At 46.3% G+C, this 24,479-nt stretch overlaps 1 protein-coding gene across 1 annotated transcript; it reads left to right on the top strand.

Moving 5' to 3' along the window:
• The first annotated feature begins 415 nt into the window (after positions 1-415).
• Positions 416-24,479, top strand: SLC5A9 (solute carrier family 5 member 9). The gene is made up of 14 exons (XM_072867146.1): positions 416-544; positions 1,993-2,064; positions 4,538-4,642; positions 6,486-6,650; positions 9,250-9,355; positions 9,932-10,012; positions 10,793-10,998; positions 11,837-11,972; positions 12,899-13,006; positions 13,196-13,346; positions 14,563-14,731; positions 15,319-15,534; positions 22,412-22,559; positions 24,271-24,479. Exons 1-14 carry the CDS (start codon positions 416-418, stop codon positions 24,477-24,479), a joined length of 2,001 nt encoding a protein of 666 aa, XP_072723247.1.

Genomic DNA, 24,479 nt, shown 5'->3' with positions numbered 1-24,479 from the left:
ACCAACTCCCCTCCATGGCAGCTCCTCTTAGGAGGAACTTTCCTCTCTAGGATGCTGTGGAGAAAATGATGTGAAAGAGGGGTGGGGGACAAGACGATGTGACACTTATCCGTTTGCCATCCTAGTGGCTGTCACCAGTGGGTAAATGGGCAGGATAGGTGACTGCTGGTAAAAGGACGCAGGAGCATCTGGGAGGGATGCTCACACCACAGAACTATGGGGAGGTCCTCACTGATGAACCATGGAGCCAAAGCTCCTGCTGGGGCCTGCTGTGGAACGCCAGCCACAGTCCTGCCTGGCTCCCGCTCCCCACTCACACCCTCTCCATCCTGTTAATTATTACAAGGGAAGCGATGAAGGCCAACGTGCACCAAAGTCCAGTGTGAGAGAGAAAATCAGCACTTCGCTCCCAGCCATGAGCCAGACGACCCCAGCCGCCACGGAGCTGCCCGCGCTGCCGGGGGACACAACAGTGGCCTTTGGGGTGGCAGACATTATCGTTGTGGTTTTTTACTTCGCCTTTGTCCTCGTCGTTGGGATATGGGTGAGTGCCCAAGGTGACTGGGTTTAGGTCTGCCTGAGGCGGAGAGCCTTTGATCCTCCCTGGACCCCTCCTGGGTACAAAGCTGTTTACCTGCAAAGGGCATCCTCTGCACACACCGTTATCCCATGGCCTGCTGAGCAGGTTTGTGGGGTGACAGTGATCTTTCTGTGAGGCCTCACGCCTACCCCCGCATGGGGACAACCAAGGGGTCATTCCCTGGAGGTTGTTCTGGGGTTGATGTCTACCTCCCATGCTGCAAAGTAGTCTCACACCAGGGTGTGGGCAGGCAGGGGGCAAGGGAAAGAGAAAAGTTGGGTTGAGGGGGAGAAGACTGAAATGGGACTTTAAAAAGCTTTGGGAAGGTTGTTGCTAATTATTTGTTCATGTTGCTTTGCAAAGGCCTCCTTCATGGACACCTACAGTCTTCTGGTTGGCTGAAGTGTTTTTTCCTCATTCCCAATGGGTACATTCAAGGGGAAGTAATTAAATAGGTACAAGCAGCTTCTTTCCAAAGCTGGACTACCAGAAACCTGCACAAAGAGAGGCAGAAGCAATGGGTGAAGCCTGGCATACTTAACAGATACACAATACAATTTTTGGAGCTGATGGTTAGACCAGGCATCCAGGCTTCTCCTGGCCTGGGGGCAGTGCTGCTCACCGGTCTGGGTGCTGCCATGTGCACAGGCATTTTGCAGCAAACCATTTTATTACGGTGCCCGACTACAAGTTCCTGGTTGCTGCAAACAGCAAGCACAGTCAGCCTCAGTCACACTGGAGGGGCTTGCTGGCCTATGCACATCCTATTGCTCTTGAAATCCCTGCAGTTCTCATGCAGTTCCTAGATGGGGCTGCCTGATGTGGCCATACAAGTGTGGGGCTGCTGGAAATCCTGAATCCACAGCAGTGGGAAGAAGCAAGGCAGCAGGAGCTGCAGCAGGACATTGCTAGCCATCCTGGGGTGCACCTGCATGTCATGCCCAAAGGCAGACCTTGATGGCATCCCATGGGGTACAAGGTTGTCCTCTGATTCCCACCCCTGTGCCATGTTCTCCCTTATTTGGCTCTGAAGGCATTTGCTAGGGGTGCTGGACAGTGAGGAGGGAAATGCTTCCTCTTCATGCATACCATTGTCAGAAGGTGGGCAGCCTTTCTTGGAGCTGCAAACACATATCTTCACATGGCTGAGAGCAGACAAACCCGTAGATCTCTCAAAATTAGATGCCTTTCCACAGGGTCCCTGCTTCAGACTGCGTCAGAGCCATGCACTACCTGTCTGTGCTGCTCTGAGTAGGGCGAGCCAGTTGACTGCAGTGTCACCCAAGGGAGTAGGACTAGAGTGGTGCAAGAGGTTGCTGACGGAATGTTTCAAGGCTACTGGGATGGGCATTGGGTCTCACTTGAGGGTGGGTGAATGGAGGAAAACACTTTTCTTTTTCCTGTGCTTCCAGTCGTCGATACGAGCAAGCCGGGGGACCATTGGAGGCTATTTCCTAGCTGGACGATCCATGACTTGGTGGCCTGTGAGTGAAGTGCATCCCTCTGTTTCTCATGGTTTGAAAGCAGTTCCACATGTAAGGAGGGCAGGTCTAGCGAAGGGACCCAGTCCATACATGTTTTGACTGTAGTCTTGGGAGGAAGAGGATCCACCTGGAATCACCCCATGCAGCTTTGCTAATGGGCTACAGCATGGAGCTGCCGGGCCAAAAGGATAATTCAGCATCTTCAGGTTTTTTAAACTCAATTTATCTGATAAAGTCAGCAATAAAAATGCTCACATTGATGGAAGTGATGGAGCGCTGTCTGCCTATCTGGGTTTGAAACTCTTTGGCCCCAACTCACCAAAGATATGGTTGTCCCCAAGCCAAGAGAGCATTAGGTAATCTAGGAATGTGCTATCCAGTAAAAAAGCATTTAGAGACTGAAGAAAATATAACCCCAAAGCCCAGGACTTTCTGAGCCCTTGCTATTTAGAGTAAAGTTGAGATTATTGACTAACGATGTAAAGGATATAAACTTCAAACCACTGAAGTATAAATCTTCACTATGAAGAAAAAAAAATCTATTGAAGGCGCCTTTTCTTGGGAGTGAAAGGTACATATAAAGATAATTTAAAGTTTGAAAGGAATAAAAATGCCACAGGAATAAAGATCCTTCTCAGCCAATGCCAGACTCTAACATGATATATCTCTCCAGTGAGTCGTGGGTAACGGAATGCACTTCTCAACCAAAACGCTGTATTTTTTTCTTTTTTTCCTTTGGATGTACATTGCCCATAAATTCACTAGGCTAGATTTTCAGCCTCTTTCATCAGAGACACATACACCTCTCTAAAATCTGTTATTCCTTAAATGTTCTTTATACTTCTGTCTCGGCCAAGTGACATTTAATAGAAAAGCTTAGCTTGATGTTTTTTTCTAATTAGGAGGGGAGAAATTAAAAGATAGTAAAATGGAGCATTTTTTCCCCAACATCGTTCTTTTTTTCTTTTTTTTAAAAAAAAACAAACCCAATAACATTCTCATTGCTTTTGGCTCCAAGGTTGGCTCTTGGCTCTCCTGACTTACCTTTCCAGGTTCAAAGCAACCTCTATAATGCTGTTCACTTTTCAGTTTTGTTTGTCAGAAAGCTGATTCCACCTCTGCAGCACTCCTGCAGGCTCAGCTCCTCATGGCCTTCACCTTGAGTACATGACTGGCTTACATGTATTTTATTTTTTTTTTACAGGGGTGACAGATTTCTGCTGTGTGTTAGGCAGCCTCAACTAAACCCTGATATTATATTGCTGCTCTGTGCAATATATCTTTTGTATTTGTGTATCTGATTGATAGAGATATCAGGAAAACTGTTTACATCTTTTGAGAGCACCGGTCCCCACCTCAGTTGCAAGTTCATGTTGCAGCAGCCAGCTCTCTAATCAGGAGTTTTCTTAGACAGACAAGAAGGCAGAGCTGTTGGCAGGAATCAGTGTGGGTGTTGATGCCGCATTAATGTTTTACCTTGCTCAGAGGTGAGAAGCAGATCAAGTTCCATCTTTTTTATTTCACATTTAGCAGTACTAAGGAGAGAAAAGCTCCTTGTAGGCGATGTGGCTAAAAGCAAACTTTCTCTGGAGACAAAAGGGCTAGACTTGTCCTTTGGGTAACTTCTCATTTGACCCTGAGAGAGATTTGGCGTTGGCATACAGAAAATTTATGCCAAATAAAAGTAGTAATTAAGTCAGATAGTCTTTGCCCTGTTTAAAGTGCCTTGGAGCTTGCATTCTTCCAATTAGGGTCTCAATGAGCCATGGTAGGGACAGCCTACCATGCCTACAGCCTACAGTTAAAGTTAACCTGAGGCATTAGCATTTTCAAGCCTACTGCAGAGCTGAATATCTTTGAACTTATGTGTAGACATTAAACACAAAAGGTCTGCACGTTTCTAACACCGTCCCTGCTATGGTTCAGGAATCTCCTCCCTTAGGAGAGCACTCCTCCAAGAGAGCACTCCTGTCGCCCTGGCTGTGTAAACCACCACATGCATGTTCAGTGCAAGACAAAAGAGGCTGGGCTGTCAGCAAGACATGGAGAGGTAGAGCAAGGGTCGGCAAGGTTGGACAAGGCACGTTGCTGGCTGAGTAACAAGGGAATGGAGAAATCCATCATGTTTCATGGACACTGAGGTATTGTAGCTGCAACCAGACTTCCCTCACCCCGCTGTAGTCCCCATAACAGGCGTGTGTCTCAGGAGAACCCCTGACAAAGTGAACCCCGATGCTGAGATTAAGCTTTGCATTGGAGTAGGGGCGGTGGAAGGGAGCGGGCACACCCGCTTTAAGGTATGAAAACATAGTTTTCTTTAAAAGGAAAACTCAACTCGCTGTTAGCACCCAACTACCTACCTACAAGGAGACGAGGCCCTGGGGAAAGAGAGTGCTGGGTGGAAATGCTTGGGCTGATACAGAAGTTCCTCAAGGTGACTTTCTGGGTTTTGTGCCTGTGCCATGTGTTTCAGATTGGAGCATCCCTGATGTCAAGCAACGTGGGCAGTGGCTTATTCATTGGCCTGGCGGGCACTGGAGCAGCTGGGGGCCTTGCTGTTGGGGGCTTTGAGTGGAACGTAAGAGTCAGTTATGTTGTCAACTAAGATGTCACTGTTTACAAAGGGACTGGGGGTTTGTCGCAAAATCAGATGCTAACAGTACGGGCAACTACAAGTTCTCAAGCCTCAGGAGAGAAGCCTCCAGACATTCAGACAGCCTTAAAAACATGAGATCTTTATTTTAGTTTAAGTGGAATCCACTAAAATTATTAGCTCTTTGACCTTCCCAGAAGCACATGGCCATATTTTTAAGCTTTAGTCTGCACACATGAAGATTAAAAGAAAAGATAATGAATGCTGAAAAGGTACTTGGATAATCACAGGATTCTGGGTACAGCGAGTTTGAAAAAAAAGGAGCATGTGCTCTTAAATTCAGTGTAAAGCCATGAGAATCGGAAACACTGCATTCACTTGTCAGCTGCCAAAATGTGACCTCTCTGGGGTGAACATCTGGGTGTGAAGGCAGGTCTCATTCTGCCCTATTGAAGTGGCCTGGAAAATTGCCACTGACACCACACAGAGCATGAAAACCAGGCCCTTTGTGTATGATGCTAATGAAATTTCTCAGCTGCACTGATGAGGAGTGAGATTAGTGCCAGCCTCACAATAAACATCACTCACCTAACTCTAAATCTCTTGTCTGTATCAGCAAAGACTGCTAATAGTGCCAGATACTTGCCAAGGACAGGCAGGGCTCACCAAAAGCTCTTTCCTGGGATATCTGTGCACTGCACTGTTTTTTTTCTAAACCATTAAGATCACCTTTAAGTCCTTTGTGAAGAAACCAGAGCCTGTGTTCAGCCTGGTGCATGTAGGACATACCAATATCGCTGTACTTTAAGTAAATCTATTCAAGTAATTTTAGAAGCCCATGAAGACAAGATTGTATGTCAAGGCAAATCTAACTTCATGAGTTTAGATTCATTTCTTTCAGATTGGAAAGGGACCTTAGATATGGCATTATTCTCTCCCTTTGTCATGGGACATCACTCAGCTGCAGGGATCATATGAGCATCTTTTACCTAAGCCAGTCTCTGCCATGGCTGTTCTCCTTGATCACTCACAATTTCTGCTCACAGGGATCAGTTTCATTTCTGTAACTTAAATAACTGATCAAAGTAAAATCTGGACTAATGTAAGGTACTTGGATGAAAGGTAATGGCCTGAGACAGCCAGGAGGTGAGGTTTGATAATCCAATGGCTCTTATTTATGTTCAAGATTTCCTGTTTAGGCTTTTGCTGGGTTTCAGAGAAGAAATACATGATGGGAGATGCCTTTACACCTGCTAAAAGACCCTTCACCTGTGGCAAAGCAACTGAACTGCCCCTTTATCTACCAGCGACAGAAGCACATCTGCGTCAGCCTGCAAGGAGAACATCCTGGCAGATTCTTGCTGTTGCTTATTTTTATGCTCCGCAGGGACAGTCTGCTGCCTCAGCCTCATCACTTGCTAATCAAGCAACAAACAGATGCTCCCATCCTTCTCTGAACCACTTAACTCTTCACTGCCACAGCATCAGTGGTTTCAAAGGCCACCAAATACACCACCATCTTTCGGAGATCCAGAGCAACAGAATACATCATCTTGGCCAAAAGACCAGGCAATGGCACAGGATGTGCCACCCATGACAGAGAGACACAGGACTTAGGAGGATAGCTTCAAAAGCTTCTAATTATATTGTAATAATTCCTCCATTTGTCGTATCATCTGAGCAGGGAGAAAAAGTCAGACTGCTTCCCAAATATATTGCATGGCATTGTACCCTTCTGCTTTCTTAGGATGTCCACTGAAAGAGCAGAGGAGAAGGACATTCCCATGTGTTGAATCATGTGCCTTTATTTTCTCTGTCTCCTTAACAGGCTACCTGGGCACTTCTGGCTCTCGGCTGGATCTTTGTGCCTGTTTACATCGCAGCAGGAGTGGTCACCATGCCTGAATACCTGCAGAAGAGATTTGGAGGGCAGAGGATACAAATCTACATGTCCGTACTGTCCCTCATTCTCTATATATTCACCAAGATATCCGTATGTATCCAACTGAACACAACCCTTGTGTCTAGGGCAGGGGTAGGTCATCCTGGTACAATGCAGGGCTGCTCAGAGAGAACTCAGACGTCCCTGAAAGGACCAGCTCAGCTACCAGAAACACTAGTAGTGTGTTAGTGTGCTGCTTTGCTCAAGTAAATACCTGCCTCTGTATTGATCATGGAGACCTATCCTAAGAGAGAGAGCCCTCATTAAACAGCAATGCACAGTGAGAACTTTACAGGGATATGGCAGCTAATTACTAAACAGTACCATAAGCTGTCTGCCTGCTTTTTCTCTTCTATCAGATCAAACCTTAGGCAATATAGACAGGGGAAACTGCAGCATTACCCTATCTGAGGATCTGGCTGGCTGCATCTTGTAGATATGAAATTCTCTTAAATTATCATAAATCTGCTTTTGTTCTTGTAGCTGAGTTTTCAGCATTAGGTATGTTATGGTTATGCCTCTTTCTTTCTGTCACTTGTGTGGTATAAAAGGCGTATGGTGAAAGGGAGGTAGGTTCTGGCTTAAGACAAAACTCAGCATCTTTCCTGGATTGCTTGTAGCATTGTACCCTGCTGGTAGCAAATAAGCAATGTAAGCTACTGGGTATTTCCCTTCATTTAAATGCCATTAATAAAGAACTTACACTCAGAGATTTGCCAAGAACTACCTGTGCCCTTGGAGGGAGAGGACTGTATTTCAGAGTCCATTACAGGGACTGAAAATGTCAGCGCTTTGTCTCCAGCTGATTGTCCCATGGCCAGTACAAGTCAGTACAAGTACAAGTACTAGACCCTACTGAAGTATTTAGATGTCAGATTGCCTTGGAAGACATTGACTGGAGATGAGGCACCCATGTGCCTTTTGCAGCTGGCTTCAGGGTCCTTCTCCCAGGCTTATTATATCTCAGGTCCTGGGAGGTGCATTAAGAGGAGTTCCAGGCTGGGACTATGGGATAAATTTCCTCCTTTAATGGCCAGCTCTTGGTCATGTCACCCACTGCTGTCACCACTGCCTCCAGGAGATTTGCTCTGTGGGATTGAAGCATTGCCCAGGATGAGGTCTTGCAAAGAGGCATTTGAAGCCCCTTTACCCATGAGGGGTAAATGGACGATCTCTCCTGCAACAGCACCACAGTGTGCACAGCTACACGGTCAACGTATGTGGTGAAAACAGACCAGTCTTTCAAAATGACCTTCAGCAGAGCAGTATTTGCCAATGCTTTTCAGAGCAGGACCCTGGCCTCAGTCATTGCTGTTTCATCTCAGTAGTTTCTCCTCTGTGCAGCTAATTCACGCGTGGCTGACGGATGTGGCTGGTGGAGTTTATGGGCATGACAGGTGCTTTCTATTAAGCAGTGCTATTGTTTGTAGAGAGCTCATTTAGCAGCTGGCTGGACAGCAGGCAGTTGGTTACAAGAAGGATTTTTCTCCCTGTGCTTTTTGCCCAAACATAGGTTAGCAACTAGGGCATTGCAGAGCCTTCCCTGCTCACAAAGAAAAACAGAGATCGCAATAAACAGTGTTGTCAAATGCTATCCTGCATGGCTACAGAGGTGTTTGTATTTCCTGCTGGGAAGTAAAAAACCAGAAGACACAGTGGTTCCTGTGGTGCACTGACAGTGTTTGTCCTACCTCAGAGTTGCAGAGCTCAGGAGTTGCACTGGGTGCTTGCTTTTAAGGTGCTTGTTTCAGGTACAGCAACAAGAAAACTTGCTCCATCCCTTCTGTCTCCCTTGGCAAATGTTTTTACCTGTATCTCACCCCATACCAGATTTGCAGGTGTCCTTCAAATTGATTTCCCAACATACACATGTCCCATATCACCTTCTGCATTTGAACGATGTTATCTGTGTAAGTCCAGGTTTCGCCCAGTTTCTGGTTTCACTCTCTCTGCCAGTAGATCCAAACAAAACAAAGCTGATGGGGGTTTCTGTATTTCTAGTGAGGTCCTCAGCAGGTATAACCTGTTTTTCTGGAGTCATTCTAGTATGCTGAACTGCATGAATAGAAAAGCAAGCTGTTGACCTTTTCAGATAAATAAATCACGGCACAAGACATCAGTGATTCTTTAGGGGCCTTTCAAGCAGGAGTGTCTCCTGGCCACTAGGCCACCAAGATGTAGTCTTGGGAAGAACCTGGTCTCTGCTATTTGCCTCCCTTTCCCTCCCGTGTCTGCCTGCAGACACATTGACTCCTGCTCCCCACGGATGTCTTCACAGTCAGCAAAAGGAGTGGCATTTGTCACCAATACCTGTCTGTGCCAGTGAGGGTTACATGCCATGAAGGCTGCCTGTAAGATAGTCTGTTGGTTGCTTTGTAGTCCCTTGGTGCGGGACCTTGCTTTTCATCCTCCTGCTGCCCCAGCTCCCAGATGCTGAGAGCTCTGACCTGGAGGAAGGATCTTCCTTACACCGAGAACAAGAAGGTTCACAGCCAACAGCCCCATGCTCTCTCTTCCTCTTCCACTTCACCTTCCTGGTGTCCTCCCTCGTCAATGCTTTCAGTCGCAGAGGGCTGCAGGCTGCTTTATTAGATTGCACTTGCACGAAGCACTACTAATGCCAGCCTGCCCTTGGGTTTTTTTATTCCAGACAGACATTTTTTCCGGAGCATTGTTCATCCAAATCTCTTTGGGCTGGAACCTCTACTTGTCCACTGTGGTCTTGCTAGCAGTGACTGCTGTCTACACCATAGCTGGTAAATCGCTGATTTTAAAATAAACACTATAAACTGGAGCCTAGGATATAAGTTTCCCCTTTCCTACATAGGGGAAAGTACTCAGGTCCTGGTCTGAGGGAGAGATTTCCCCAGTTGCTGGTAGTACTTGCCCTGTCATTCCCAGCTGTTGGAGACCTCTGGCTATTCCCCTCTCCCCTCCTGGCCCAAGAGAAACTGGGATGGGGGGAACATCACTGTTTTCTAGAGAATTTTCTAATGCTACAGAAGGCTCCCAGCTCCCTCTGTGCAGATAGCTACCATTGCTCATATTTGCTCTTTTTTTTCTCTTTTTGCAACATTAGCATCTTTAGATATTAAGATGCTGAACTGCCTCCAAGTCCTCTCATGAATGTGGAAAAGCCCTTCAGGCCATTCCTCACAGAAGGGATTGTGACAGCTGTAGGCTCCTGGGGACCTGCTCAGTGCCAGCTTCTCCCAGTGGGTCTGTCCTGAAATCACAGGGCTGGGGCCAAGAAAAACCTTCTTCCAGGTGAAGTACCTGTTTCATTGTACATGGTGACGCACTCTGCCTGTTGTCTCTGGCTCTCCTGACAGGTGGTTTAACGGCTGTGATATACACAGACGCACTGCAGACCCTGATCATGGTGCTGGGAGCTTTGGTCCTCATGTTCATAGGTAAGGGGAACCTGCAGTGGCATCATACACTGTTTTAATGGTCCCAAGGTCATTAGACCTTAGCAGAGTACCTCACCCTTTCGTGTATGGTGCAGAAATGAGTTTTAACCACTCACAGAAGTGGTGCCAGCACAACTCTCATTTGCCAAGTCATCAGACTTGCTTCATCCTTTGCACTAACTGTATGGAAGTGAGGTTCTGGATAACCACCTCGCTGGTTTGGGTTTACCTGGAGTTGCCAAAGAGCTTGCAACACTGCATTCCCAGAGCCAAATTCAGCTCTCGCTATGCTCACGTAAATTCAGAGTAATTCTGCTGACTTTCCCAGTTGACTTTGGGAGTTACTGTGCATTCATCTGGGTGTAACTGAGCATTATAAAAAAATAAAAAAGCAACAAGGAACTGACTATCATTAGTCTTTGCTTTAAGCCTTCTTGGCAAACAGAAATATAGTTGTATCTTGTTTCATGTCATACCTTCCTGCTTCAGCTCTTGGAGGGTGTATGAGCAAAGACTAGATGCTGAAGACATTGTGGGGATTAGGATCATGGAGATTTTCCTGCATTGATCCTCTTCCAGGATGCACTGTTAAAACCACAAGGACTCTGGGCAAAATCCAGCTGACTCCTGTAGAAACCTTAACTGCCAAAAGCGAGGGTGGAATGAAAAGAAAGGAGATGAGAGGACAATAGGAGAAAAGAAAAGTAATCATGAGACTCAGATAAGGAAATAACTTTGCAGGGAGCACCAGACCTTAAATCACTGGCATTTTCTTTTCAGGATTTGAAAAAGTTGGCTGGTATGAAGGACTTCAGGAGAAATACAGCAACGCAATACCAAAGATCATAGTCCCAAACACAACCTGTCACCTCCCACGTGCAGATGCCTTTCATTTGTTCAGGGATCCAGTCACAGGAGACATTCCTTGGCCTGGCCTTATATTTGGCCTCTCTGTGCTGGCTCTTTGGTGCTGGTGCACTGACCAGGTAAAGAAAGTCTTTCCCTCCCCAGGCAAACCACCACACTATTATTTCCAGTCCACTCCTCAGTTTGAGGATCTGTGAGCTGAAACATGATTGTGTCTCACTGTGCAGGAGTTACCACCTTTTTACTGGTCTAGACCAGAACAGCTTACTCCTTCCACCTTCTCAGCAAGCTGCTAATTTTGTGCACTTCTTAGTGCAGGGAGAGCAGGTTATTTTCCTCCATCTTTATCCCACTGTGGGCTGGTGAGTACCAGGGGTCTTCATGAAGTTAGCGTGACAAGGATATGAAAGTTTGGATCTTATCCAAAGACCTTACATAAGGTCTACAGTGACCTTATGTAGACCTCCAGACAAGCCATTCATATTCCCAGAGGTCTTGTTTCTTATTCCTTTCCAAGCTACAAACAAGGAAAGCTGTATTTGTTTCTCAAGACACGGTGCTTTTGTGCTTTATTAAATTCTGTGCTTTATGATAATTATGAAAACCCACCATTGAACTTTTACCAAAACACCCACAGTCTGCTTCATTCTTGTCTCTTGCTGCTGTATAGCCGCTGTCTCCAGTCCTCAAGGTGGCTTCATTTCAGTCAAGGGCAAAATGATTCCTGTAAAGGAAATTTCCACACTACCCTCTCCTGTAGCCTGTGCACTGAGCTCTGAGCACTGGCAGCAGGCTGCAGTCAACTGCGATGGGAAAGTTGCCATTGGCATGCAAAACACCCTGGGATCCTGCTAGATGAAAGTCATCCATGAGAACAAGAGACAGAGAGAGGATGGATCCTGCTCTCTCTGTAGTGCTTCTGTTTTACTATCTGCTCCCTTTCTGCACTGATTGCAGGTGATAGTCCAGAGGTCTCTCTCTGCCAAGAACCTCTCCCATGCCAAAGGTGGATCGGTGCTGGGAGGATACCTGAAAATCTTCCCTATGTTTTTCATTGTCATGCCAGGAATGATTAGCAGAGCTCTTTACCCAGGTAAGCCTTTCCCTGTTGCTTGCCACAGGGCTTTATACCTGCTGTGACCACTAATCCCACACAGGTCCTCCAGCACTTTTACACCTCAGAAACTCTGCTGTCCTGCAGGCACACGTGTATGTACTCCTAATGTACACTGATGTTCCCATGCCCTTCCTCCACTTCCAGTGCTCCCACAGTGGCAGAAGTAATTTGGACTATCCATATGGGGCATATTTTGCCATTGGGGGCATATAGCTCCATGCTGTGGACATTGCATGCATCTGTCTATCTGGAGGAAATCAGTGAGATGAAATACATGGAGGACTGAGGTTGTTCTTCAGGTCCTATGGATTACTTTTATTAGGTATTTGGTGAGAGTTTTAGCAATCATCTGCCACACAGATTCATTCAATTCCTGGATTATGCAAAACAGTCCTCCTTCGTGGAAGAGCAAGAGTTCCTCTCATGTTGTCTCCCAAGGAGTTCTCATTGCTGGTTTCTCCAGAGCATGCCACTTCCTGGGAAGAATACTCTGGTTAGGATGACCACTCCTGGAGGAAAGTGTAAGTGTCTCAAGTGCCTCTCTCCCAGATTTCCTCAAATAAGAATAACTCAGCCTGCAACAACCTTGGTAACCCAGCTGACAGGTTCATGGAAACAGTCCAGTCCCCACAAACGACAAATCATCAAGGATTACAATTACACAACATCAAGGAGAGTTATATCTGTACCCTGAACAGAATTGCAAAATGTCATCTTGAAGTTTCACCTTTATTTTATGATGTAAAATGTTCTTCAGCTCCACTCATTCTAGCTGTATTCCAGCTGCACCTCTGAATTTATACAAAACTGCACAAGGCATCAAGATTTGTGCCCTTGAATTAAACAACCTATGGCTCAACAGGGTTTACACCGACTTCTTGTTATTTTCCTGTATTCTACAGATGAAGTGGGCTGTGTGGACCCAGACATCTGTAAAAGGGTCTGTGGAGCTGCGGTGGGTTGTTCCAACATTGCCTACCCCAAACTCGTGATAGAACTCATGCCCGACGGTGAGAAACTTTTACACTTGTGGAGGTGGGCTTGAGCCATGCTCTGCTCTGCTCTGCATGCTCTGCATGCAGACTGCCCTTATCCATCCTAAGGATGAGGAAATCTTTCTGCAGGCATCGGGATGAAAAAACAGTGCTGAGAGGCCAAAGGTCTAGTCCTGATTTTCCTTCCCTTTTTTGCTCCCCCAGGGCTCCGGGGTTTGATGATTGCCGTGATGATGGCAGCCTTGATGAGTTCCCTCACCTCCATTTTCAACAGCAGCAGCACTCTCTTCGTTATAGACATCTGGCAGCGGATCCGCAGAAAGGCTTCGGAGCAGGAGCTGATGATTGTGGGCAGGTCCTTACATTTCTTTATGTCTCGTTGCTCTCATCATCTGTTTTGAGTGCAGCATTTACATTCTTCAGTCTGGACTCGCTGAGGAAAATCTGGTGCCTAAAATATAGAACAGGAATGCAGCCTGGGAAAGAGCATTACATTTTCCAGCTTCATCTCAGATAGACCTGGTCAAGGAGAAAAACTGAGCATACCACTGAGCTAGGTAGATCATTGCCTCTCTCTTCTCTAAACTTAACATAAATACTGCCTTAAATGTAACTTTTAGAAAAGCCAAAGGTGCTCTGGAGTCACTGTCACCGGAGGTCTTTAAGAACATGTTGGTTTTGCATCAGACAGGAGTGATACATTGCAATTACTCCTTTTTTCAGGGAAAAGTGCAGAGAGCTGGGCCTCCCAGCTCTCTATCTCTCTGATAAGTTATAGTGCCCTTTGCAAGCAAGCTTTGGTACTGCATTATATCAGGGGCATATAAAGTTCTCCTCCTGATAGCAAAATTTAAGCTGCATTCTGCCTGTTTGTGGTGCTTTTCCTCTCCTATCATGAGCATTAAGTTTCTAAACTTTGTTGTGGGGTTGGTGAAGGCTGCAGGCAATCTCATACTCCACCACTGTAGAGTAGCAAGAGGGAAAGTACCTCTTGTTCAGCAATATGGAGAAATCTCTATAACATACAGTGCGAAGATGAAGAAGGGTTATGGTACACACCTGAGACCCCAGAAGCAATTTTAATAAGCAGCAAATTAAATGGAATTTGGCAAAGGCACGAAGCTGAGCATGTTATCTGCTTGGAAAGGTAGCAGAAAGATTGCTTCCACAAGCTTCCAGCTCCCTCTCTCTGTCGCATCCAAGAGTTAGTCCTTCAAAGAACGTATCGCTCTCTAGGACACGCCAGGTTGAAGGGCTTGCACTGATCCAGCTCACGGTGGGAGCCACCATGCCCTTGTGGATCTCTCATGCATGTTGACTGGCAAGTCCTAGCTCACCTCACTCTGAAATCTGTGAAGTTAGCTCTGGGAATTGGTTGAATTGACTTTCTAGAAGAGAACAATTTTCTCTTTTCCTCTGTACACAGGGAAAGGTTCTTCTTGAGAGAGATCTGTGGTTTTTTTCCTTAGGAAATTCTGAGAGCAATTGGAAGTGTGTTTTGCTGCGAAACTTCATTTTCAGGTGGACTCCACCACTTGCAGAGCTAATGTAATTTTATCCTCATCTTCCAGAGTCTTTATCCTCATCCTTGTAATCATCAGTATTCTCTGGATCCCGATCATTCAATCAGCCAACAGCGGCAAGCTCTTTGACTACATTCAGTCCATAACCAGCTATCTAGCCCCACCGATCACAGCTCTCTTCATCTTGGCAATCTTCTGCAAGAGGATTAATGAGCCTGTAAGTGGAGTGTCAACAACCAACTGATATACATATTTAATTTGATAAAATAAATAAATAACTCTCCCCTCACTACCTAGCTTTTGAGACTCGTTAAACTTAAAGCCAGTCCAGCTAAAGTGTAACAATTAGACAGCCTTTCCCTGGCATGCATTAGTGGATCTTAGCCCAGTCGCTAGTGTATGTGTGTTTGCTTCCAAGAAGCCACTGCAAGTGGTACTTCTTGGCAGTCTCATCTGAAAGCACAAAAGGCAAAGTTGTTGCACACTTTAGGGACGATGTGTCAAAGTCTAGTTGGAGGCATGTTGCTAGGGAGAGACTTGTGCATTCTCTGTGCTTTATCTGTTCCATGTTCAAGGGCAGAAAGAGAAAATGAGGATTTTTAACTGAAAACATCCTCCTTGAATGCATGTCAGTGTGGGTTTCCATCAGGCATAAAAGGTCTTGGTCTAAGAAAGAGAGGGAAGGGAAGGGAAGGGAAGGGAAGGGAAGGGAAGGGAAGGGAAGGGAAGGGAAGGGAAAAAGACAGAAAACTTTCATCAAAGGTAACATGCAGTGACCTTTTCTTTATGCTTGCCTGTTCTCAGGGTGCTTTCTGGGGCCTCATGGTTGGGCTAGCTGTTGGTCTCGTTCGGATGATCATCGAGTTTATTTATAGCACACCGTCTTGTGGTGAGGAGGACAGAAGACCAGCTGTGCTAAAAGACTTGCACTACCTCTACTTTGCCCTCATCCTCTGTGTCCTCACTGCGACTGTTATTGTCCTTATTAGTCTCTGCAGCCCACCGATCCCTGAAGAAAAGGTAAGTAAGTGACTTGCAATGGCACCCTTTTCTGAGAGCCCCTGTTTGGTTTCCAAAAATCTCTGAAATATGTCCTTTTCTTTTCATCCCATGGTTAAGAAATGGTGTGTAATGCATATGCTGCAAAGAAGCCCTTGCTCCTCAGCTTTCTATTCCCCAGGTCACATAGTGTTAATGCTTCCTGAGGCACTGAGTGCTTCAAATTGAGTGTGAGTACCCATGCTGTGCCTAGACCTGGGCAGACACCACAGCCCATCATAACTGGAATAGAAAGAAAAGAAGAAGGGGAAGGAGATGAAATCATATTACAGAGCACTGCTGAGGAGGAATTAAATATATCTAATTGCAGCATCTACCCTGTTTCAGCAAAGCCAGCATCAATCTTGCAGGCAAACAAGATTAATATCTTTTGCAACATGGGCATTTAGAAAAATAACATTTTGTCCCAATGTGATCTCAATTACATTTAATAACTTTGAGTCAGGCACAACTTTCTTTTACTTAACACATTAAAATGGTGCAGAGTTGGGAGGCTTTCTATAATAAAACCTTAAAGCAACTCTTCCCAATCCCAAGTTTTAAAGCAGCTGTCAACATAAAACCCCTGCCATCTACCTCCAAACAAAGGTTACTGGATAGATTTAAAAGACCTATTTTTTCCTGTCTAACTGCATGAGGAAATAAGGGTGATGCCATCATGGCATTTTTCTGTCTGTTGCTTCCTCATAACTTGTAAAGCATTAACCAGTTACATCAATGTTTGATTGAATGTTAGTGGTGTCAAAGACACCCAGCTCCTAAAGATTACATGAAAGCAGGTGCTCAGATAGAGGAGAGGGGGGAGAGAGAGAGAGACTGTCTTTGTGTCTGCTTTGAGATAAAGTCTCAGCTTTTATTAGCTATCAGAGGATCCACATGGGAGAGAGAAATATTGGCAAGGAGGCACCATTAGTTCTGCTGCTTACGTTGTTCACTACTGCTCAGGGGTGGCCAGATGGTTGCCAGCAATTAATTACTGTGGTTTAATGAGTTCCCACTCATCATCTGACCTGTGATAACTAAACATGTGCAGTGCTCCCTGCCCACAGCAATAGCAAGATAAGATGCATTAACAAAACACGGGCAAATAGTGAACTTCATACCAACAGTTCAGGAAATGAAGAAACTGGCCACAGCACCTACAGGCTTTTTAATCTGACCTAGGAGGTATAAAAACATTTAAAGCATGTCTTAAGGGGGGAGTTCAGGATGAAGACCTACTATAATAGCATCAGGGAAAGAGAGGTTATGATCATAAGAGATTCCTTAGAGGAGATTTTCAGCAGAAATAGGTGAGCTTATAGGTGCTAGACTCAAGGGACCTTATCTGGCATATTCTTCAAAGAGCTAATGCTCAGAAAAGGTGGATTCGGACTGGAAGCGGTCCAGGGAGGAAAGCCAATGGGATGGTCAGGGAGGATAGGGTTTTGTATGAAACAGCTGTGAGCAGTTATCCCAGAGGAACAAAGGATGAGGGATGGTCACTGGACCCCAGGTACATCTGGAGAGCCAGGGAGGGAGGAGAGCTTGCTAAAGGGCAATGCTGGCCATGAACAAACATAGGCTGGGCTTTTGGGGGGAAGTTTTCTAAAGAGGGATGTTCAGGATAACCTTTTGGTAGGCTATGGACGCCACATAGTGCTGAGCTCAGTGCTTGACCTCTGTATAAGAGATTCTGTTGAAGAAAATTAATAAGAATTAATGAGATTGCCTGTGGCAGTGAGAGGCTGGACACAGAGACTCAGATCAATCATCTGATGATGGTGATGACCATCCATGTCCCAGTGCCCTCCCGCCCTCAGTATCTTCCCACCACAAGGAAAATGAGATGGGCTGCCAGGCAATTTGTGCCAGCAAGTGGTAGCTAATACCCTCTTCCCGTAGCTTGGTAGGAATGGGAGAGTCTGTCCCTATTTGGTTTTAGTCTAATTTCCATTCAGTTTCTACTATTTATCCCCAATTTCAACAGGAAAGGTCTGACCTTGTTCCTTAGAGAACAGCCAAAGTGAAGGTGCAGTTTTGAAGCTGAGGTAGGTGCCAACATTGCTGAGTTGCTGCCTGTCTGGCATGAATCTGAGCGGGCAGCATTAAACCCAACATTTTTCATTTTCCCTCAGTCAGACTCACCCCAACTTTTGCCCTAGACATGAGAGCAGGTGTAGGTTTGGACCCTCACTCCTGATGGCAGGGTTTCTCACGGTGTCCTGCAAGCAGGGCTTGTCTCCTCATCTCAAGTTAGTCTGTGGCTGTGCTGAAATGGCTGAAGGACAAGAAGGGTTTTCGGAAGGAAGGGCAGGACATAGAAATCAGGATGGGCGTGTCAGGCTCTAACCCTCTGGATAGAAACTAGCACCTGAACTTTGTGTTTGGCCATTAGCAGGTTGCAAAACCTCAGGTTGCTGGGTTTTGGCATGCAAGTGGTGAAGAGCCTGTATGTCCCCATGACAGTGGCTGAGAGGGGGAGGCTGGTAGCGAGTGTCCTGGCTGAGGGGGTCTGAAGTTCTGCTGCTTCCCAGCCCCATGTGTTGGTCAATTCACTTTATGAGCCTCGGATATTTCCCCCCCTAAAAATCACATGGGGCTAGTTCTGCTAGCCCTTATCTGTGCAGTGCTTTGAGATGTAATGATGAAATACACTGTATAAGAGCCAGGAATTATGCCATTTATTTTGTCAAGCGAAAGGAAAAGCAAAACAAGCCACCAAAGAAAAAGCCAAGGAAATATAGTGATAGATCATACTTCAGCAGATGTAAATCAGCATAGCTCCATTGCCTTCAAAGGCAGGAGCAGCTGTTGAGCACAGTTATGCCGCTTTACACCAGCTGAGGATCTACACTGGACAACTTTAAATACTGAATCTCAATGCTTTTCAGATAGTAAATGGGCAAAAGGAGAAAAGAGATTTGTATCTGATGTTACAGTGGTACAGCTAATGTGCCTGGCTTTAAATGAATTACAATCCAAGAACTGCAAGCTGTAGCATTTTCTCCTGCTGTTTTGGACACTCTCCCATCCCTGTGGTGATTGATGCTGTGCTGGAAAACAAGTATGCAAGGAATTTGTTTGGTATGCTCCAGAGTTCATATGTCTTCATTGTAGGTAGTCCATATTGTGTCACGCCGTCCTTGAAAACCCTGCAAAAGAGCTTACAATTAAATTTGAGACTGTGAAGCTGAAACACAACTGTCAGGTGCCAGATGGCATTTTGGAACAGAAGGATTTATTCTAGTTTACAAACAACAAAAGAAAAACTTTGCTGAGTTCTTGCAAACTCCCTTGTCCAAGGAGAATGTGGGGGTGAAAAGGGAGAGGAACAGCCCACAAAGCACGAGTGCTACACGAGCAGGTCACCTCCCCAGGGGTCAGGGCTCACCCAGACAGGCTGATGGATTGGCAATTCCAGTAGATGAGCTCTGGAGTCGGGGATGTTTTCCCTGTGTCCCGAGGCCTGGCTTCAGTGGCTCCTTTAGGTGCATGGCCTAGGAGGAGCACCAAGCCCGCTTTGGCTGGCCTGAACCCACACCGTGCACTCCTGAGGTGCTGCAACAGAAGCTCCCACAGCATCATTTAGTGCCACTCATGGCAAAGCGTGCTCAGCTCCTGTGGGAACCACTCACAGAAGAGCAAACTAAGCAGGGTGTCGTGGTTTAACCCCAGCCAGCAGCTAAGCCCCACCCAGCCGCTCGCTCACTCCCCCCTGGTGGGACGGGGGAGAGAATCAGAAGAGTAAAAGTGAGAAAACTCGTAGGTTGAGATAAAGACAGTTTAATAGGTAAAGCAAAAGCCGCGCACGCAAGCAAAGCAAAGCAAGGAATTCGTTCACTGCTTCCCATGGGCAGGCAGGTGTTCAGCCATCTCCAGGAAAGCAGGGCTCCATCTCGCGTAACAGTTACGTGGGAAGACAAACGCCATCACTCCAAATGTCCCCCCCTTCCTTCTTCTTCCCCAGCTTTATATACTGAGCATGACGGCATATGGTATGGAATAGCCCTTTGGGCAGCTGGGGTCAGCTGTCCTGGCTGTGCCCCCTCCCGGCTTCTTGTGCGCCTGGCAGAGCATGGGAAGCTGAAAAGTCCTTGATTAGTGTAAACATTACTTAGCAACAACTAAAACATCAGTGTGTTATCAACACTGTTCTCAGCACAAATCCAAAACATAGCTCCATACTAGCTACTATAAAGAAAATTAACTCTATCCCAGCCAAAACCAGCACAGAGGGACACAGGGCTCCCCGAGCAGTGCCTACACATGGCTCTGCAGTGGGGAGCAGAGCCACAGGGCTCCCCAGGACCCGCCAAGCGGATACTCCTGCTCCCCTGCCCTTGGGCACGGCGGCCTCAGGCAGCATTTCCAAGGTCCAAGTCAATTCTGCTAACGCAGCTCCGCTGTCAGCAATTCTCCTTATTTATGTATTTGCTTGCTTTCTCCAGGCATGCAAAACACATGCCATCATCTGCCTCCCCCCTCCCCATCCCTTCGTGAGTCTGTGCCAGGGAAGCATAGCCAGCCCTGTGGTGGCCTCCATGGCCACACAACGCTGCCGGTCTGCCCCAGCATGTGTCCTTCTAGCGATGGCAAAGAGGAGAAAGGGGGACCTCAAGGAATTCAGCCAGCCAAAACCCACCACAGGGAAGCTTGAAGCTGGTGCGTGGGTGTGCCGCTTCACCGAGGAGCCCTTTAGGGTGGTGGTTTGCTTTATTTGGCCATGGCCAAAGCACCAGCTCCTGGGTGGGTCAGTGGGATGATATGCCATGAAGTTACTTGTGTCTCTGTGCTGCTTTCAATTGAGATTCACTCCCATCTGGCAGAGTCTGAGCCCCAGGTAAACTCCAGCCTTGCAGATTTTGCTGCAATGTGAAGAGACATCCAGTGACACATGGGAAGAGGAGGGAAAAGGAAAAAAAGTTTTGTAAATTCTTCAGTACCCTGAAACTTTGCTATGTTCCAGTGACATTTCCTAAGTGATTAAAAAAAAAAAATCCTTGAGAAAGATGAGGATCATCAAATCAAAGCAATTTAGCACATCATGACAAGAAAGATTAGCCCTGCCCAATGCTCATCTTGGTTGAAAATGATTTAAATAAAGCTATAAATCTTCTGGAAATTATGCAACATTTTGTGTCAGCTGGAAACTCCTGCCTAGATTTGTGTGTGTAAAATTCAAAAATTAAACTCACATTACTTTGTAAGTGACCCATTTGAGACGTTCATTTCCATACAGGCAGAGCAGGGAGGCAGCTGCTCATCAGGGAAATATGTGACTTTGCCTGACCTGTTGTCACCACTGCAGCTTCGCTGCCCCGGTCCCATCCTGAGGCTCCTCTTCAGGGCAGCCGCCGGGCTGGAGTGGGAGGGCAGCCCACGGACCCGGGCAGCTGCATTTGAGTGGGACTGGTAAGTGTGGTCCTTGCTGCCTGGCTCGGCCAGAGCATGCAGAGGTTAGGAAGTGCTGATGCCATCAAGCTGCTTGGTGTGCCACGGTCAGCCAAAGAAGCAGCAGGCCTGGCTTAAATTCAAGGACCTGAGCTCCTGGGATGGTTAATCCCACCCCACAGCTGCAAAAGGACCACTGTGGGGTTTGTAAGATTAATGCCTCCTGTGCACTCCTTGTGTCCTAGGGAGGAGAAGACTTTCAGACTTGCCCTAGGATAAGAGTTCCGGACCTCCTGCTTTTGTAAAGCAGAGCAGATTGCAGCCGCAGCAGCCTGTCCAGGACTGATTGTCTTTCATGGCTTTCGATGGTTCTTTCACTGAAAGACTGCAGAGAGAGGTAATGTCTCTCTATTGGCCCAACAGAGAAAACTGGAATTAAAAAACAAAGAAAAAAAACCAAACCAACAAACAAATAAAAAAAAGAAAAGGCGTTTAGATGGGCAAGTCTTACAGTGTGTTCCCAGAGCTCATTTTTTTCTACTTGTAACTACGCCTGTTGGTCTAATGCATGGTATAATCCTCCCTGAGAACTGTGACTTGATATTCGCCGTCATGGCTCTGTCTGCCCACATAGTTGCACTTCGTGAAAACATACCTTGCAGTTGCAGAGCGGAGACACAATACTGCTACTTTTTCCACTAAGAGCCCTGAGATAAGCTCATTTGGGAGTGCAGGTTGCTGCTTTGATGTGAGTTTGTCCCAGCTGTGGGGTTTTCTTTTCCTGTAAAACAACAACTGAGACGAGACAGAAGATACTCCAGTTCCTCCCCATGTCCCAGAGAAAGAGCTGCTCAAATACCAGCGTTCCCATGGCCGTATGCCTGCGTCATGCCCCTATGGCCACATATCTGCGTCATGCCCCTATGGCCATATATCTACATGCCAGCACCCAGCTGATCTTTCTCTGCTGAGGGTACAATTGCTGTCTGAGGTTGACTGTATCCAGAGGGTTATCTTGCCACCTTTTTTTTTCTTTCTTTCTTCTTAATTGACTTTATTACCCTTTCCTGTTGGAGGTCTGCCATTCTGGACACAGATCATCATTACTTCATGTCAATCAAGTGAGCCTAGCAAATAGGAAGTTGCTTCTTAGTGTCTACTAAAAGGTTACTCCTGGTAGAAACAGAGATGGAACAGGCTAATTAAAAAAATAGAAGGAAAGAAACTAGATTAATTCACACTTTGTCTCAGCTTTCCAGCTCCAACTCGATGGTACCAGCCTTCTTTTCCAGGGTGTGGGCGCCTGTGCAGAAGGGAGGTGAGAGAAAGTGGGGGAACAACCATCGCCCCAGAACAGATCTCTCAGCACTGTCTTGGATCTGTCCCCCTCAAAGAGGGAGATGACTGACATGCCAGTTTGGGACTGACAGGCAATAACCTGTTTGTTCTCTGTCCCACTTTGCAGCTGACTTGCCTGACATGGTGGACAAGACACAGAAAAGCACCTGCCATTGACCTGAAAAATTACAAGACTGAAGCAGCACAGATCAATCCATCCAATGGAGAGGGTGCCTTGGCCGAAAGTGCAGATTCGGGTGATAAGGAGGAGGCAGGTAGGTGGCTGGCTGTGAACAAGCACGCTCATGTGGCGAGTGCACAGCCAAGATCTCATGCAAGTCCCTCTAAAAGTCATGAGGCCATCTGTTGCATTCCTGGACACTTAATGGTGTGCTGGACTCCTTAGATGGGAGTCAACGGCCACTTACGAACATCCCTTGGGAGGGTGGAGGTCTGCGCTGCTGGGACACTGCTCCTCGCCCCATTGACACTGGGGCTTTGTGCCATGGCACTGCATCTGTTTGTCTGTCTCACCAAGATGCTCTTGAGGAGCTCCATAGCACTACTGCAGGCATAACCAAAGCAGCAGCTACCACTAGAGCTGTGAAAGTTGCAGCAGGATCTTTAATTTCAACTTTCGGCACATAAAAGTGGCGCCCCTTCCTGTCCTCATCATTGCTAGGAGATAAAACCTTTGTGTATGTGCTAGAGAGGCCTCCTCCTTACTCCTGTGTGACTTCTGCTGGCCAAACTCACTCAGTGATGCTGCAACATACCGTATCAAAATAGTATCACGGTCTGAAGGGACCATGAGACACTAGGACCACAAGTGTGCACTTTGTGGATGTCCTAGGATAAATGTACAAGCCTCAGTTTTCTCATTTACATTATGCCAATAGTATCTTTCATCTTCCCTTAGGATATAAGCCATCATTAAAACTCAGACCCAAATTGCTTAAATAGCTGTGTGTCCTACCAAGGGTATTTAATAAGAAGGAAGGGAAAGATTCAAATGAACTTAAAGAGGTGTCAGGGAACAGAACAGTAGCAGGAGATGCTACATAGGCAAGTTTTCTTCAGAGTGGACAGAGGTTTATTCTGCAAATCCATTAAAAAAATGCAGCTTTCTGGTTTTGAGCTTAACCTTCCAAGGTTACAGAGCAGAAAAACTCAGAAGAAAGGCACATACACAAGATTTCTTCACTCCTTCCTTTTGCTGGTCAGTCCAAAGGACACTAGTACCAATTACAGCCCAGCTAAACAATTTAACAACTAAAGAAATATCTTAATTTTTTTTTTCCCAATAGAGTAAGTTTGGGTTTAAGTTGAATGTAGCCATTCAGCATTATTTATTGTTTCTTATCAATTCCTAGTTCACTTAACTAGCTCATATTTTTATAAACAAATGACTTGGTATTTTGGTAATTAGTAATGACGGGCAAGGAAATGCAAAACACAGCAGTTGACAGTTTAATGAGGGTTTTTTTTTCAGGTAACACCTTTTTCAAGGCCTTATGACATTCTGCATTTCAAAAAAAGGTTATATTTGGAAAGAACAGCCAGTGAAATACACACGGCACAGGGCTGACAATTAAAACACATACTTCACTCGGCATGTCATGTGTAATAAATAAGCCAGGAGATATCTAAATGGACCATCATGCTGTCAGGAATTTGTGAAAGTGGATGGAAGTGGGGTCGGGGAGGAGGGGAAGAGGTCTGTTAATTAACTAATGAATGATTGGTGTTGCAATCAACCAACTGTAATCAGGCTGTGCTGTACATGGTCGAGGCAGAGCTTTCTCTTTTCCCTTCCCTTCCTGCCCCTTCCCATCTCCCATCTCCCATCATCATCTTGCATCTCCCATCCAAGGTGCATCTCAAGCCCCACTCCACATGGGTCAATGCGCCTCCAAACTGGCGGAAGGAGGGAGGGAAAAGTCCCAGCCAGATGATAACACCCGTTGTTTCGTCCATCTCTTGCAGCAGCCAGGCCGCCTTGCTGGAAAATGCTGTACTTGTGGTTCTGCGGTCTGTCCACTGGCCCCACGCCCACCCTGTCCCAGGAGGAAAGAGCTGCCCTGGAGCGGAGACTCACCAGCATTGAGGAAAAGCCCCTGTGGAAGACTGTTTGCAATGTTAATGCTATTCTCCTGCTGACCATTAATGTCTTTCTGTGGGCATATTTTGGCTGA

This window comes from Ciconia boyciana, chromosome 7 (genome assembly GCF_034638445.1).
Source record: "Ciconia boyciana chromosome 7, ASM3463844v1, whole genome shotgun sequence".
NCBI lineage: Eukaryota > Metazoa > Chordata > Aves > Ciconiiformes > Ciconiidae > Ciconia > Ciconia boyciana.
Note: the sequence above shows the minus strand (reverse complement) of the source record. Positions and strands in the feature narration are given on the sequence as shown.

Excerpts from the sequence above, each read along its gene's own strand:
- SLC5A9 (XM_072867146.1), top strand. The coding sequence starts at position 416 with ATGAGCCAGACGACCCCAGCCGCCACGGAGCTGCCCGCGCTGCCGGGG. Across the intron at positions 6,651-9,249 it reads ATATATTCACCAAGATATCC|ACAGACATTTTTTCCGGAGC; the intron begins GTATGTATCCAA and ends TTTTTATTCCAG. Across the intron at positions 15,535-22,411 it reads CACCGATCCCTGAAGAAAAG|CTGACTTGCCTGACATGGTG; the intron begins GTAAGTAAGTGA and ends CCCACTTTGCAG.